The sequence below is a fragment of the Eufriesea mexicana genome, unplaced genomic scaffold (assembly GCF_001483705.2).
Source record: "Eufriesea mexicana isolate 0111107269 unplaced genomic scaffold, ASM148370v2 scaffold484, whole genome shotgun sequence".
In the NCBI taxonomy this organism is placed as follows: domain Eukaryota; kingdom Metazoa; phylum Arthropoda; class Insecta; order Hymenoptera; family Apidae; genus Eufriesea; species Eufriesea mexicana.
The window spans coordinates 137971-153711 of NW_016908637.1; the positions used below are offsets into that span (position 1 = coordinate 137971).

Genomic DNA, 15741 nt, shown 5'->3' on the forward strand with positions numbered 1-15741 from the left:
TGGATTATTATTTATCGCACATTCTCATTCGGCACAGGGCAGTCACGCACCACATGGTCGGACACACACTCACTTCCCTTCCGCGCTTCTTTTGTTTTTCAGTGTTACCATCCATCCACATTCACTCGTCACCACGCATCACCTCTCACTCATACCAACTTAAAAGCTAAACATCCCCACAATACTTTGCTTGTGCATACGAGAGATAGCGTGTGCTTTACCATCTGTCTATTGTTTCTCCAAAGCACTACACAGTAACCTATTGTATAATATATAACGGATGTTTTCGTTAGCGAGGTAATTCATACATTTAAATTAGATTTTTTTTCATATTTTGAACGTGGTTACTTTTATATATATATGTCTAGAAATTCGTTTGAAACTACACTCTTGACCAGAAAAAGCGCTCCGCCTGTTCTCCTATAGTCATACCTCCAAACGAATCTAATCAATCCTATTTTAATACTTACATAGTTACATTAAATATTCCATATGTTCGTCTTGAGATTAGGTAAGGTTAATTCTTTTGGAGTGGGAATATATTCACAAGCCCAAACCTTATTTCAATTTTCAATCAATTTTTGAAATTCTTTATACGTCAAGAGAACCTTAAAAAAAATTCTATTCGAATCGATATTTTCTCAATATATACATATATGATACGATATATGTATATATAAATCCTAATAGAATTTTTTCAGAAACGTGAACTATATGTATATTTCGAATCCTGAATTTTATAGTTATAACGTTATATAAAAGTGCGACACTTAAACAATATTTTCTGTACATGTTTTATTGAAATATCAATATTAAATAACACGAGTACATTTTGTAATTTCATTATCATACAATAATAACTTAAAATATAGCTATTACTGGCCATTTTTAAAACGAAACACTTTTCTTTTTATTCGAAAATTTCCTCTTTAATGGTAGCAACGCAATAGTATTTAATGGATCTGCAATATCATTCGATTCTAAATAGGAGTTAATTTTGTCTTGTCTTGACTTTATAGGCTGTGGCATATAAGACTCTATATCTACATTAGGGAGCTTTATAAATTTGACGCTTTTCGGTGGTGTCTTTTCTGACAAAATTTCTATATTCGGGAATTTCTTTATTATCATCTCCTCATTTACGTCAGAATTGTCAAATTTCGTTGCATGTCGTTGAAAAGCCATATCCGCTTGTTCCAGGGTATTTTTAGCTTTTTCGATCTCAGCATTCAAATTAATCACGTCAAATATACGATCCTGTAAAGATAAGCAACGTATCTTTAAAGTATAATTCGATTCTTTTCTTCGATCAACATCTTCATGACGACGTTGAGTATTTTTTAATTATTTCATTCACCGATTCATCGGTATTTCGATATTTATCAGTCACGGTATATTGTTTTAACTGTCATTGTTTAATTTTCGAAAATGCATCACTGGTAACCGTAAGAGGTTAAATATTGAGTTCAACGAAAAATGATCACGCAAAATGGTCTGTACCATTAGCGGAGTACATTGTCACGAACGTGTTTTTAATCACACATTTTTCCATTATAGGCATTTTATTTATTATAAGGTCTACTCGTTTTAATCTATGAATACAATCGAAGAGTGGAAATAGAAAAGGGAGAAAGTGCTATTTTTCTCTAAAAAATGTTTTTTTCCATAAAAACGATGTTTACATACATACGTGCCGGTATTAGTAAACGAGGATTGAAGTGTCATAGAAATAATTAACACAATTTTTAGTATTTCGTACCTAGTGTAGGATATACACTACGAGTTTCCTAAATTGAACCGAATATGCTAATAAACTCCGTGTGCTCATAATCGCATCTCGTCTTGGATTATCGCAAGAACTTTTGTTCCCTTCAGCTTTTTTCAAGTAAATTACATAATGGTCTTACAGCGTTTCTTAAAATATAAAAATTATTTTCTTCTTCGGTAATAAAATTTAAAAATAGTCAACCAAAGGTATGATAAAGTCATATGAAGTAATATTATCCATGTAAAAAATAAATTTTGTTATATTTCATTAAGTAATCTGTTGACAAAAGCAGTAGCTTTCTCCGAAACTTTAATTTTAGCACTTTCACCTTCTTTATTTCTGTTCTTCGATTATCGTTACCTTAAAAATGTTTCAAATGGAACTTGTTCTTCTCCTTTTTACAGTTAGATACATAAAAAGCCATACGTAGATCATAGGTGTTTTCTTTACAAATAAAATCGTGTATTTCTGAATACATTAATCGAAGCATTTCGTCATTTGGTGTAAAGAGCATCAATACACTCGTGTATCTATGTATTTCTCCATAACACATTTATTTTCAAAGTGAAAGAAAGTAGGAAGACGAATTCGACAACCTAACATATTGCACCATTTTATTGTGAAATATTAGGATAAAATAGAAATCAGTTTTTTATTTTAATGAAATACGAAATAATCTTAATGGACGGCTTAAACTGATCATTTCGATTCTATATAGCAATTACCAAATTGCGTAAACTAATAATACAGATTCGCGGTATCTCATAAACTAATAATTTCTTACCACATGTGATTTAATTAATACCTTTTTATAGGGAATGACGAACTACATCATTTAATACATATACCTACTATAAATATACAGTATATGTCACTTTTTACGTGTCAAACTGTGTCAGTATATTCCATGGGTCTAAGTAAGAAGAAGTAAACACCGATCGTTTATCAATTTGCCAAAAAGTTATAATAAAAATACGAAATATGAAGAGACAATTAATTGTAGCAATATTTACATGACATTTTTAATTTTTAATTTTTATAATTTTAGAAATTCTAAATAATTCTTAATAATTCTAAATAATTTTAAAAATTAAATTTTTAGCAACGAATACAATATCTCAAAATAACCACCGTCTTTAGTAGTATAAGATTGATAACAGTTGAAAATTGAATTTATTACAGTACGAAGCTCATTTGTATTTCGTTTCATCTCGATAAATGAATCGTTAATTTTTTGATCAATTTATTACACGTATCTATTCTCGATACACTTTTTTCTTCGATGTTCTTTCTGGCAATGATTGACATAAATTTCAATATATCTATGTAGGGATACTGTTTGATTGGCAAATATAAGGAATGAGAGATGTTAATTTAGTCCAAAATATATATTTATTACGAACTAAATGAGATTAGGAATAAAGTATAAATTAAAAAATTAGACTGATAACTGATCTAGGACTACGCAATCGATCGATACTGTCATGTCAACTCTAGCTAAAAAACTCTATAAAGAATTATCTCAAGACAGCCCTTGTACGCTTATTTAAACTTATTGTTAGTAGTCTCTCTTCACACGCAGGATATCTTTCTCGATCACTCATAAACGTCCCTTCCTTCCGCATGCATTCCTGTTTATTATCCATTATCAACCAGGTAGGCCTAAGTGTTCCTTTGCACTCAATATCAAACCTTAACATCCTACATATATTGATATAAAAGTGAGTGATGTCTATAAGAAAGAACGAGTGTATCAAGTATGCGTGTAATAAATGAAGTATGGTTTAAACTGTGTATATTCGTGTAATGTATGAAAGAAGAGAGAACAAATGAGAAAGTAGTTGGATAGGTCAGTTGCAATTTAGAATTCATTGAAAGTAAACGTATGAACATAAACATAATGAACATGTACGTAAACGTATGAAATAGTAAACATAATTAGATATATTTTATCGATAATTTCTTACCCCATCCAATAATATTGTTAAATAAATATTTCATATATTCATATAAATATAATATCCGCGACTAGCATTCTTCACAGGTAAAAGTCAGGTGACTAACCGGATCAGATAACCAAGTAATTTTACAATTTTGTTCTAACTTTTTAATAAGATGATAAATGATAATAATTATATAATATTCTTATTTTATTTAGTCTCATAGAACATGCTGACAAAATTTGTTATTTGAAACTTAGAACACCCTGTATATGATCCTATTAAAAGAAGCAGTGTGATCTTCGTGTCGTAGCACGTTTCATTCGTCTTATGAAAACGAAAACCATAAATTTTGTAACGACGAAAGGAAATTTCGATCTTCGTTTAAAAAATCAGCACATTTTCATTTATAGTTATTTATTTGTGGCATTTCACTACGAAACTATCACAATTCAGTAATCCACTGGGAAATATAACATGGTTTATTTCTAGCTACAAGAGATATCATGCTAAATATAATAGATTGTCTAATGCTGGAAAATCTGCTGGAAAAATTAAAAAATGGACATTTATGATCATTCGCCCATTCGTAATCTACCAATCATTTCAGTCATTTGATCAAATTCATTGCAGATTTGACAAGAGACTATTAGCTTTTTCGAAACGAAATTTTTTAAACTGGATTTCTTGGAGACCTCGAGTAAACTATTTTTTTCATCAGCTACCATTCGGTTATTTAGGGTGAAAATATGTTTTGAATAGAAATTGTGTAGTCCTTTATAGTTTTGGAGATTACGCTATCAAAATAGTCTACATCTTTTATCTAAATAGAAAGTTACTACTACTAAACCATATTTTATTTTTTTTCCCTTTTGGAAAATCCTATTATAAATACAGATGTGCATGTTATCGGATAATATGATTTCTAAAAAATATTGATAACATAGATGACTTTTAATTCGAACTATATTCAGAATGCAGGGCATTAGTCGAAAAATGTGGGAAAAATGTTACAGCTGATACTCGATCTTCATCATCCCTCACATAGATTTACATAATTCTATGTACAATTTCTACAAAAGGAAAATTATCCTCATCTTTGTTTACTGGAACTAGGTTTTCTATAAGAAGAAAAATTAAAATATCTTTCAGTCACAATAATGAAAAATTTTTTATTTCGATAAAGAAATTTTTCTATTTCGATAGTATAATTTTTAATACTTTTTGAGTGATTTCATGTTTATCAATGCCTTCAAATTTTAATAGCTTTTATGTTTTTTAAAATTACATTTTTAAAATAGTACAAACTTTTTACTAAATTCCAAACTTTGTTTGATACCTACTGTAGTTTTAAAAATATATAGACAAGGAGGAAAACGCCTAAATATATATAAGTCCGGATAGTTTACAAGGAATAGTTTACATCTTTTGTTATAAACCTATAATATTTCCATAAATCAAAATTTTCGAATTATTTAATGTCCTTTGTAATTTTAAAGATTTACCAATTTATCTGTTCTTCTCTTTTTCTAATATCTTTTCCTTTGTACTAGTACTCTCTATCTACGCGAGTTTCTATGGTATAAAAAGAATTGTACGAATCAAATTAATAATAATCAACGTAAATCAAGAAGCTGATACAAAATATCGACATGTGTTACGAAAAATAACACGTTTCATTTGTCTCGCGAAAATTTTGGACTTTACAACCTGTTGCGTCCCGAACATTGCAACTCGCATGGTGGAAGTTTTGCGGAGTAAGGCCCGTTTACGCGGATGCGACAATGTTGCTGGGATGCGGCCTATTCTAAATTAACGCGTTCAGTGCCCAGCCCGTTTTGCTTGCCGTTCCGTTCAGGTCCAGACTAGGCCGTCAAGTGGGCCACCGGCGGCGGGTGAAGTGTTCATAAAACTCGGAGATACTGTACCAATTGTTATAACAGGAATTTCCAAACGTTAGGTCAAAAGATGGCGAAGAATTTAACACCAAAAGTTAGCACCTTTCGGTCCTAGTCTGGGCCGGTTCCTGGGATTGGTCGAGCCCGAAGTCCCTGAGGACCGACGTGGTACTTAACGTGTTAATAGAGCTAAACCTGGTTAGGGTTGAATTAAAAAGTTTGTATGTGTGTTATTGTCTCTCGCCTTGAATTGACCGTCGTGGGTCTTGAATGATAATCTGGTCGTGATGCTTGTCCTGTTTTCGTGAGATTTTTAGGAAAACTGCCTTGTGACTGCTGTCTCGGTACTTTTATAAGTTTCGTATGTCTACTGATTGGTTGGTGTGAAATGTAAGTGGTGGGTGTGTGTCTTCCTATTGATTGTGAATAATATTGGGGGTGTGTAATAGCTTCGACGTCTTTCTGTGGTGGTGGATGTTTAAATAATTTGGGTCCTTATGCCTATCGTCTTAAGGGTGATATATTGGTCCTTGCTAAAGTTTACCCAAATGCTGACTAGATGACGACGAGTGTATACAACTCAAGGAATGCTGGCAATAAGGACATAAAATAGTCTTCCATTTAACTTGGGACGTTCGGTTTTCGGTACAAGATATCTTAAAAATATATCAATGTATTATGTATTTACTCATGACAGTTATTATCATTGTTACTCATTTTAAACTGTAGGAATTTTTCACAAATTAACCGTTTAATAACTATCAAAGATCTTCATCGACTGTTCGTAAATTGAAATGTTCTTGTCCTTGTTGAGACATGTGAAACGTATTACTTTTCATTTGCAATTTTCGAGCTGTGATACATGTCGTGACGAATTGTGAATAGCACTCGTTATCGTAGCGAATATCAAACATATTAATTTTCGATGGGAACAATGAAATGTGATTCTTCTCGTAATAAACGAAATGAAACAGTCTACAGGAAACAAATGAAACAATCTTGTAACGCACAATGCATCCTCTAATTACGATAAATTATAGAGAGTTTTTTCTTGAAGCAGAATAAGTTCCTTTTGAAACATTTTTGGAGTAACGAACAGCATAAGGAATAATTGCATTTATAGATTAAAATAAATCACCTTATACAGCGTGTCTCACAAACTCTGTTCAGCTAAATGTCTTTGCTATTTCAAACAATATAAGAAATATTACTCACGAAAATAGAGTTTAAGAAAGTACATAATATGGTATAAATGGTATTTTTACGGGTAAAAATGTAGAATAAAGTATAGAAATGAACTTTGTGTTTTAAATAGAATATGTAATTTTTATATTTGATTTCGATAGAATGACGTGTACCAAGTCAGCCATAGCGATAAAAGCAATAAGGTACATTTGTTCTAAAATTTACTATTTTTGAGACATTTCACATTCTTCATCCTGTTACTTCCAACGTAAAACGTATTCGAAGTAAGTTTTTCATTTGGTAAACATAAGATTCTTAATATAAAATTTTAAGTCGAAGAAAAATACAATGGTGGTTTGAAATTTGTATGCTAAAAGACATCTAAATCTAGTGGATGTAAGGAAAAACGCCTCGTGTCATAATTTCAAAAAATTGTGGTTTCCTTGTTAACTGTGTTGCAATGGATTTACACATTTACCAGAAAAAAATTAATAAAAATTAATTTGACATTTTCAAAAAATTATGCAACCCAACCGAATGCTAAGAAGAATTTACGTTTATAATTTCACATATTTTGATTACTTAGTAATTAATATTTTTATTACGGCATATTTTAATTCTATCAAAGACGAATATACAAAATTGCACATTCCGTTTAAGAAAACAAAGTTGACCTTTATAACTGTTTTATATTTCCATCTGTAAAAATACTATTTATATTATATTATGTATTTCCTTAAATCCTATAAGTATTGCAAATAACACTTTCTTTTATTATTTGAAATAACGAAAATATTCAGGTGGACTGAGTTTGTGAGACACATATATAATATTCTTTTTATATAATATATATCGAATAAATAGTTCCAAACAAAGGTATTGGCACAAGCAACATTTTATCATATAATCAACGATACATCTACAGAAATATATGCCTACATCTAATCTTTCTTTAAAATGTAATTTTAAATCTATAAATTAAGCATGGAATAAGCTCAATTATTTATTGTCGGTAAGTTAATTATTCAGAAAAGTTAAACAACTGTAAGATAGCATAAAATAGGAATCGTAAGCAACAATATTGTATAGAATAGTTTGTTTTAACTTTTAAATTTATTCAATAGAGTATAACCTCTGTTATGTGAACACCCGTTATATGAATATTTTATTACATTAACGTTCCGTCATTTGGACGTTTTATTACATAAATATGATTCCAATTGTAATAAAAATAATAATACCTGGGTAATACGACGTTATAGTTAAATATCATTATAGCTACAATCATTAATAATAACAGATAATAATTATCAAATGCCTAACGTTAGACCCTAATGTCGCTAAAATAGAAGCAAATAGCATTGTCAATTGAAAAGAAATGTGGTATAACTTTAAAATTATGACATAATTATAAAAAAATGGCGAATGTGATAGAAATCTAGCATAAAAATAAAATCAACTATTATACATTTGACTTTTTAATTTAAAAAGAAAGAGCTTTGAACTTTGAATAATATTGTATCTTTTTCCTTTTATTCCATTTTATTTTGAGTATCGAATAAAATTGAATACTATCTACTCGTTGTTCTATTATATGAAAATTCTTTTATGCGAACATTTGTATTTCCGCATTAATTCGTATAACAGAGGCTAGACATTCTAATTAATAAAGATTTTGAAACTTGCATGATAGAAGAATAGCAATTATTCGGAGTAGGCAATTGTACTAAGAATATTTCCGCGACTTGTTCATAATCTTTTATGTTACATGTAATCTACTCTCCTAGTTAACTTATCTCAATTCTCGCAAACAACTCGACGATTTCATATATTCTTTGAATTGCTAAGAAATATATCTCTGTATTTAACTTGTGTTTCTAGTTAATACAGCAACTACTTTCGAGAAAGTCAGTTTCAGAATATTCTTTTGTGAATATTATAGAACGGTAATTAATAAACGGTAATTTATTAATAAATTTTTTTTCCTCGATTGATGAATATACGTAGTAAACAACTATTTTATTATTTATCTGTAATATTTGATACATATCCCGTGACAAAGAAGACAGTTGATTACGTTCTTAATAATAAAACGATGTTTATTAACAATTCTTCCTAAAGTCAATGAATTTTCTGATTTTTATGAATTTGATACAATTTTTTTTTCAAAAATTGGTTGCCCGTTCTATTTCCTATATTCGCGTATTTCCTCTTTTCTCCACTATCTATATATCATATTACATATATCATGTAAGTAATTGGCGGTCACTTTAAATCGAGATATTCATCTCACGATCAGATACGATAGACATGTCAACATGCCAACGCGTTCGTTTCAGTGAGATACAGTTGTTTAACATTTGTGACATACTATACGTTTAATTCATAGATCGAAAAATACATTTTAGGAAAAGGTTGAATAAAATGTATTAATTTGTTCTAAATTTATACACGATTCTACGATAAAATATTTCGTGTGCCAATAGTTTTGTTTGGCACTGTACGTGTTCCAAATGCAAATATAACCTGCATGTCCCTTCGTTTGCGCCTCAAGTCAGCCAAATCTTCGGCAAACGCAGCGGCAGCTCGTTCCTTGTAACGTCGCTGACCAACTACAAAATCATCCTCCAGTTCATCTTCGATTCCTCGATCATACATATAGTCCAGATCATCTAAAAAGTCATTACGGTTTCCCAAAACATTGTGAGAACCTAAAATATTTGAACGATAATATTAGAGAAATATTCAAATCTTATTTAAAAATTAAAAATAACTTGAAATAATTCGTTTTATAGTTAATTCATAGTTAATAGATAATATATTTAATAAATAGTATTATAAATATTATAGCTTTCAAACAAAATATTTTAAACAACTTAAATTAAACTTAAATTAAATTAATAAATCCTGTGAATTTATTAGTACATTATCAACCTGCTCGTAAATAAAACAATTGGTTTGTTAAATGTGTAACTTGTAAATGTAGTAGACCATTGTATAACGTGATTTTTAAACGATGAAACGAAAAATTTGTAATTGGTTAGCTGTACATAAGATTAGTACAATAAGAATTTCTAATTTAACGTATATTAATATTTTTGTACTCTATGCATATTAATAACTTTTATTATATTTTAAAAACAATTTTTATACTATGAAAAAGATAAACATATTTGATCATGACATTTCTTTCATAAGTTTTTCATTTTTTTTACTTTTTTCCAGATTCAACGTGTAGACAAATTTTAGGCGGTGCTTGTGAACGAATAGCATTTGAAAAATAAAGTAGAGGTAAGAAATAAATAATAGCAAGGTATTTTAAGTAAAGTTACAGGACATCCTATAACTATGATACAAAAACATACATTTTACATTATTAAGCAAAATATATTCTTCGCATTACACAGAGGTCTACTGTGCATATAACAAAGCAGTTATGTCAAAGTGCAGCAAATAATATTGTACTCGTAAATATACGTCTTAATAGATGATCGAATTCTCATTTTCTACCGGTTTATCGGTTCATTATTCTTACGTTTAAGTCTCTTCCTGTACGTATACGAATGTTTATCCTAGACAATAAATCTTTCGAAAATAAATAATACTTAAAATAAGAAAATAGAATAAATGATGTCCAAGATATGCAAATAAACTCACTTTGTTACACGTATTTTTTTTTAATCCCAATCATGCAAAACGAAAATTATTCTATGCATACATATACGTATGTATATTGAAAAGATTCTTAGATAGACATACATACATAGACTCAATTTGTTATGTTAATTTCTTTTTTTCTTTCCTTCTAAGGACCATTCCAGTTCACAAAAGAATATCGTCTACAGCCTTTCAGTTTGATCATACGCTTAAACCTGTTAAAACGTGTCTTGAAGCGTTAAAAATGTTTATATATGAAATATAATACAATATAATACAATCTCTGTCCGAGGTCGTCTGAACAGTGCGAAAAGTTTTTATCGCTGCAATAATTCGCAGGGATAAAGATATAAATAATAGATAAAATGAAATATATATTACATTTATTGGTATATTCGATGAGATTAGTGTTTAAAGATTAAAAAGATTAAAGGAAAAATGGTAACCGAGATAAAGATAGTAAAAGTGGAAATGTTGTTCTCGACTGTAGTTTATAGTTTCGAAAGATAAAAAGGAGATTAAGTGTATAAAGGCTATGATTAACAGAGCTACCCTACCGAGCCTACCAAGAAGATCTTTGATGGCGTATGAGGCCCACGGAGGCGTTGGCTATTTTTGAACAGAGTGGGATCGTACGCGCATGCGGATTGTGGATGTGTGAAAAGAAAAGAAAGGCAAAGGTGGAACTTTCTCAAATTTAAGAGTTATTGTCAAATTAAAAATATATCTGAAATACACATGCGTGAATTTATATTTATTACACGCGCAATTGATATATTTCTGCTATAATCCGTGTATTTTTTAATTCACCACTACATAAGTATCGAAATACACGCGTTTATTGTTATAATGTGTACATACTTTATCTAGACGTTATTTGGATCTTTATCTGATTAAAACATTAAAGGTGAAACCTGAAGATTAATCTCATACCCCGAGAAAGATTTTATGGCAATACAAAAATTACTTCATACTCACTATGCTTTATACGTATACGTACAAATTTTCACCAAAATCAAAATTTTCTGATTTGATGAATTTTTTTTAGAATTTAATATAATGTGCCAATCCATTTTTTACTTTTTTTTTTAATCGATTTCGTGAACCCTGTATTAATGTACAACAAAATACCAGAATATTTATATACATATACAGCAATAATTTGCAAAGTAAACATGATTTTACAGATTGCAAATATTTAACACTAACGAACAACTTAATTTCGGTTAATGTTTATCTAAGCAACTGTTTGTTTTGATACAAGGAAACTAATGTATTAATATTTTGTAGTAGTAAACGCTATTTTTCCGTTGTAACAATATTTTTGAAACCTAAGAAATTTATTTATGTGAAAATAGACAATTACTCGATTAAACATCTTTGGTTCATATTATGTTGTTCGGTGTTATTATTTGCAATCTGGAAAATCTGTTGCAAGTAATACGTTAATATTTGTGTTGCAAATTACTTGCGACGAAGTATTTGAGTATTCAAGTACTTTGTTATACATAAATAATTAAATGAAATAAAATACGTATTTATTAATACATGCGAATCCATGTATTCTGATATACGTACATTCGTATATTAAAAATTACATTGATCAAAACACGTATATACATGTTTATATACATGTGTATTTTCAGAATTGTGGTAGACATCTCTGCTAGATAGCAGAAAATTATTTACGAGAGTTGTGGTTGCTGCAAATTGTATTTATACAAATTTTTTTCTATTTACGCTACTTAATTCTATTTATGCTAATTGCCATTTCTCAAAAAACCGTTTCATATGTGTAGCAAAACCTCGATTTTTACACGGAAAATAACATAAAATGCTTACGTGCAAATATCGAAGTTCATGCAACGATCGATAACTAATTTTACGGTCCATGATCATAATTTTGGCATTATTAATCATTATTTTTTTTCTCTAAAACAAGCGTGACCATCTTCATTACGCGTTTTCAAAGTAAAACGAACAAGGTTTTCATGGATTAATTGATCGAGTGGTTGATCGTTTACAGTGATCAGGAATCTACTGTAAACGGTAAATCACTAAACGATTATATTCACACAGAAAATTTATCTATATGAATATTTTCCAACGATATTAACTGATGCTAAAAAGTTTTTATTCGGTACTGGAATATGATAATATTTGCAATAGGCGCCATAGAATTTCTTATTTTTTAAACCATGGAATTTACTCATTGAAATTGTACTTTACATGTACATTGCACAGGAAACTTGCGAAGACGAGTTAACTCGTCGTATCCACAGAAAATATGGAATATCATAACTTGCACCTTACGCTGTTATTAAATAATAGAAAATTTAAAGGCAGATAATTTTAAATAAATAATTTAAGCAAAGACTAATTTTACCGATACCTACTGGTTAGAAGATATCGCCACATCGTGATGACGATAAAAAGATAGTTAACGTATCGAATTTAAATTCGTGTGCAGTTTTGATATTTCGCAAAAGCTAATTCGTTTTAATTTGCATTCGATAAGCATTTTTCAAGGACAAATTAGCTCGTTATCCCGGTCAAAGAGTTAAGTTAGCCTGCTCTATGACAACGATCAATTGGCAAGCATATAAAATCTGTGTTTTTAAATGAATTTTTTACTAGAAACAGGATAAAATTTTTACTACATAAAAAAGTATTTTTTTTTATAACTTTCATGATCACATCATTTAATTATAATATTTTGAAATTAATAATTATTTGAAACAGCTCGTTGACATCTATTGAATGGAAGATCTTGAACAATTCTTACTTGGAAAATTAATTTCAATCGATACAACTGTTTAAATCCTTTTATAAACAAATGACTAAAAAATGATATTCGTTACAAATTATAAAAGATTTGACAGCGTCATTTTTTAATTATTTTCTGAGTTCGATAACTCGAATTATCGGCCTCTATTATTTATGCAAATATAGTCTACATAGTTAATATTAATTCAACTGATACGATGAAAATAAATAGGTATATGTAATTAGATTTCCATTTTGATAAAAGCCAACACAAACCTTATCAAAAAACTATATCAAAAAGCTATACTCTGTCAATAACTCCCAAAAAAAAAAAAGTTATTTTCATTTGTCCGGTGTTAAATTTCAAATATAATATATCTTTTACGCGTTCTCGATCGTCGTAACTTTAATAAAATAAAACGAATGTAAAAGTTACCACAATTGAAATGAATTTTTCCGAATAAAAGTTTTTCAACGTATTTATACAATTTGAAAAGCAGAGCGTAAATAAACAGTTTTGCTACAGAATTTTCAGTACCAATGAAACCAAGATAATATATATTATATATTATAAGTAATTATATAGTATATATTATATTATATATCACATTTCGAGGCTGTACATTTTTCATTTTTTACATTTTTATGAACTGAAACGGTATTAGCAGGGAAAATCGATAACTGTTCTAGTATACATAAAGAACAGATTCTGATAATATAAGCAAAAAACATATTTACCAAAAAGAAAACAGTCTTAAACATATGAAAAACAACATGCAGACACACCGTGTGTTTATAATTCAGTTAAAGAACGAAATTTATTTACAAATAAAAGAGGACAAAAAATACATACAGTAACAATAGGACAATGTCTTTCTTTGGCACATGTTCTCTTTAGCGTTTGGATATTTTTTTTCTTTTTTGTTGTGATTCGACCCCTGATAATAAAGGGAAGAGTGAAAATAAAATAAATTTACTTAATTTTACAGTGGTAGTGTACGTCTTTATTTTACATAAAATCTGTGAATACGCGATATCGGATATTCAACGACGTATCGAACATGAGTTATGCTCTATTGTTCAACCTTGATTAGGAACTATTAATCGAAAGTATAAGAACGTAAAATATATTTGTTTATTTTTACATTTTCGTCGATAAATCTCGATGTCAAACCGGTCATCCTATTTGAAAAATGCATTATGACATTCTAATATAAGGGAAACAAAGCAATTGCGTTCCTTAACACACAAAGAACAGCATTGAAAAGATGAATTGGTGTACAAGTTAAAAAAAAGAGAAGAAAACGATACTGAGTTCTTTAAAGATTCCATTATATCTATTTCAACTGACGAGTAAAGATGATTTAACAAAAGATAATCATTTTTAACATTTTTTAAAGACGTAACAATTTAAAAATCGTATTAAAAACGTAATTTTTGAATTTTAAATTAATAAATAAATATGAACATAAAGGTTAATAAGAAACAGTTCTTAAATTTTCGTTTCTTCTCGATAAAAATAACAAGAAAAATTTATAATCGTTTGTTTTCTAGATAATACTGCATAAAATACATAAAATAAATATATTGAAAAGCGCGTGGATTAATATCATGAGCGAGTGTCGTATGCGTGCGTATCTGTATCGTGCACGCGTAAGCATATGCGGTACATATAAAGAGTGTATATGTATATTATAAAATATTTCTGGGTATAAAATAAGCGGTAATCCAATTGAAATTATATTTCCATGACGTTGCTAATGTATTTCCACTACATAAATAATTTTGTACAAATATCTTTATTATTCGTGTAATGTGAATATGTGCTTGTTTTCGACGTTACACCTATGCATCGATAAATGGACAGGTGCAATCGAATATTCAACTAATAAACATACATTACCGCGCATAAGTATCCGAACACTTAGTTGTTTAGTAACTCTGATGTTTAGTACACGAGTTTGACAAAAGTGTACAAATTAATGACAAATTAACGGTCAGAAATGGCACTTACTACCTTTTGAATTATTTGAATTATATATTAAAATGACTGAAAACTTACCAGTAGTACAATAGAATGAAATGAAATCGAAGAACCACTTGTTTTACCTGATTCACGATGTAGAATTTCAACGATCCGAGAATAAAGACCTCACAGTTCCACGACCTTTGGCATTTACGAACGCCACTTTTGGTATTTCATATTAGCTTCTAGAAAGCAGTTTTATCGTTATATCGCAATACATTGCTACGCATAGCTGTAACGATCGTAAAGAAGAAATTCATCACGGATCGTTTTCTCTGCAATTCTCTGTAATTAAATGTACATTAAAGTTTGATTAAAAATAAAGAAGCGTTCGGTTACTTTTGAGCGGTAGCGTAGAAACGACATCTGTAGGATCAACAGGAACATGTGAAAATCGAAGTTAAATCGAAATCAAAAGTAAATGGTAAATAGATGCGGGAAGATTCGCACGAATGTCTTTCGGATAACGCGCGATATATATATATATCTATACATATATGT

General features: G+C 29.4%; 1 protein-coding gene across 1 annotated transcript; it reads right to left on the minus strand.

Annotated features, from left to right (window-relative positions):
• Positions 1 to 888: 888 nt before the first annotated feature.
• Positions 889 to 15465, minus strand: LOC108545578 (uncharacterized). The gene is made up of 3 exons (XM_017897274.1): positions 14068 to 15465; positions 9318 to 9502; positions 889 to 1257 (listed from the first exon to the last, which is right to left on the minus strand). Exons 1-3 carry the CDS (start codon positions 14099 to 14101, stop codon positions 889 to 891), a joined length of 588 nt encoding a protein of 195 aa, XP_017752763.1. The 5' UTR covers positions 14102 to 15465.
• Positions 15466 to 15741: the final 276 nt, after the last annotated feature.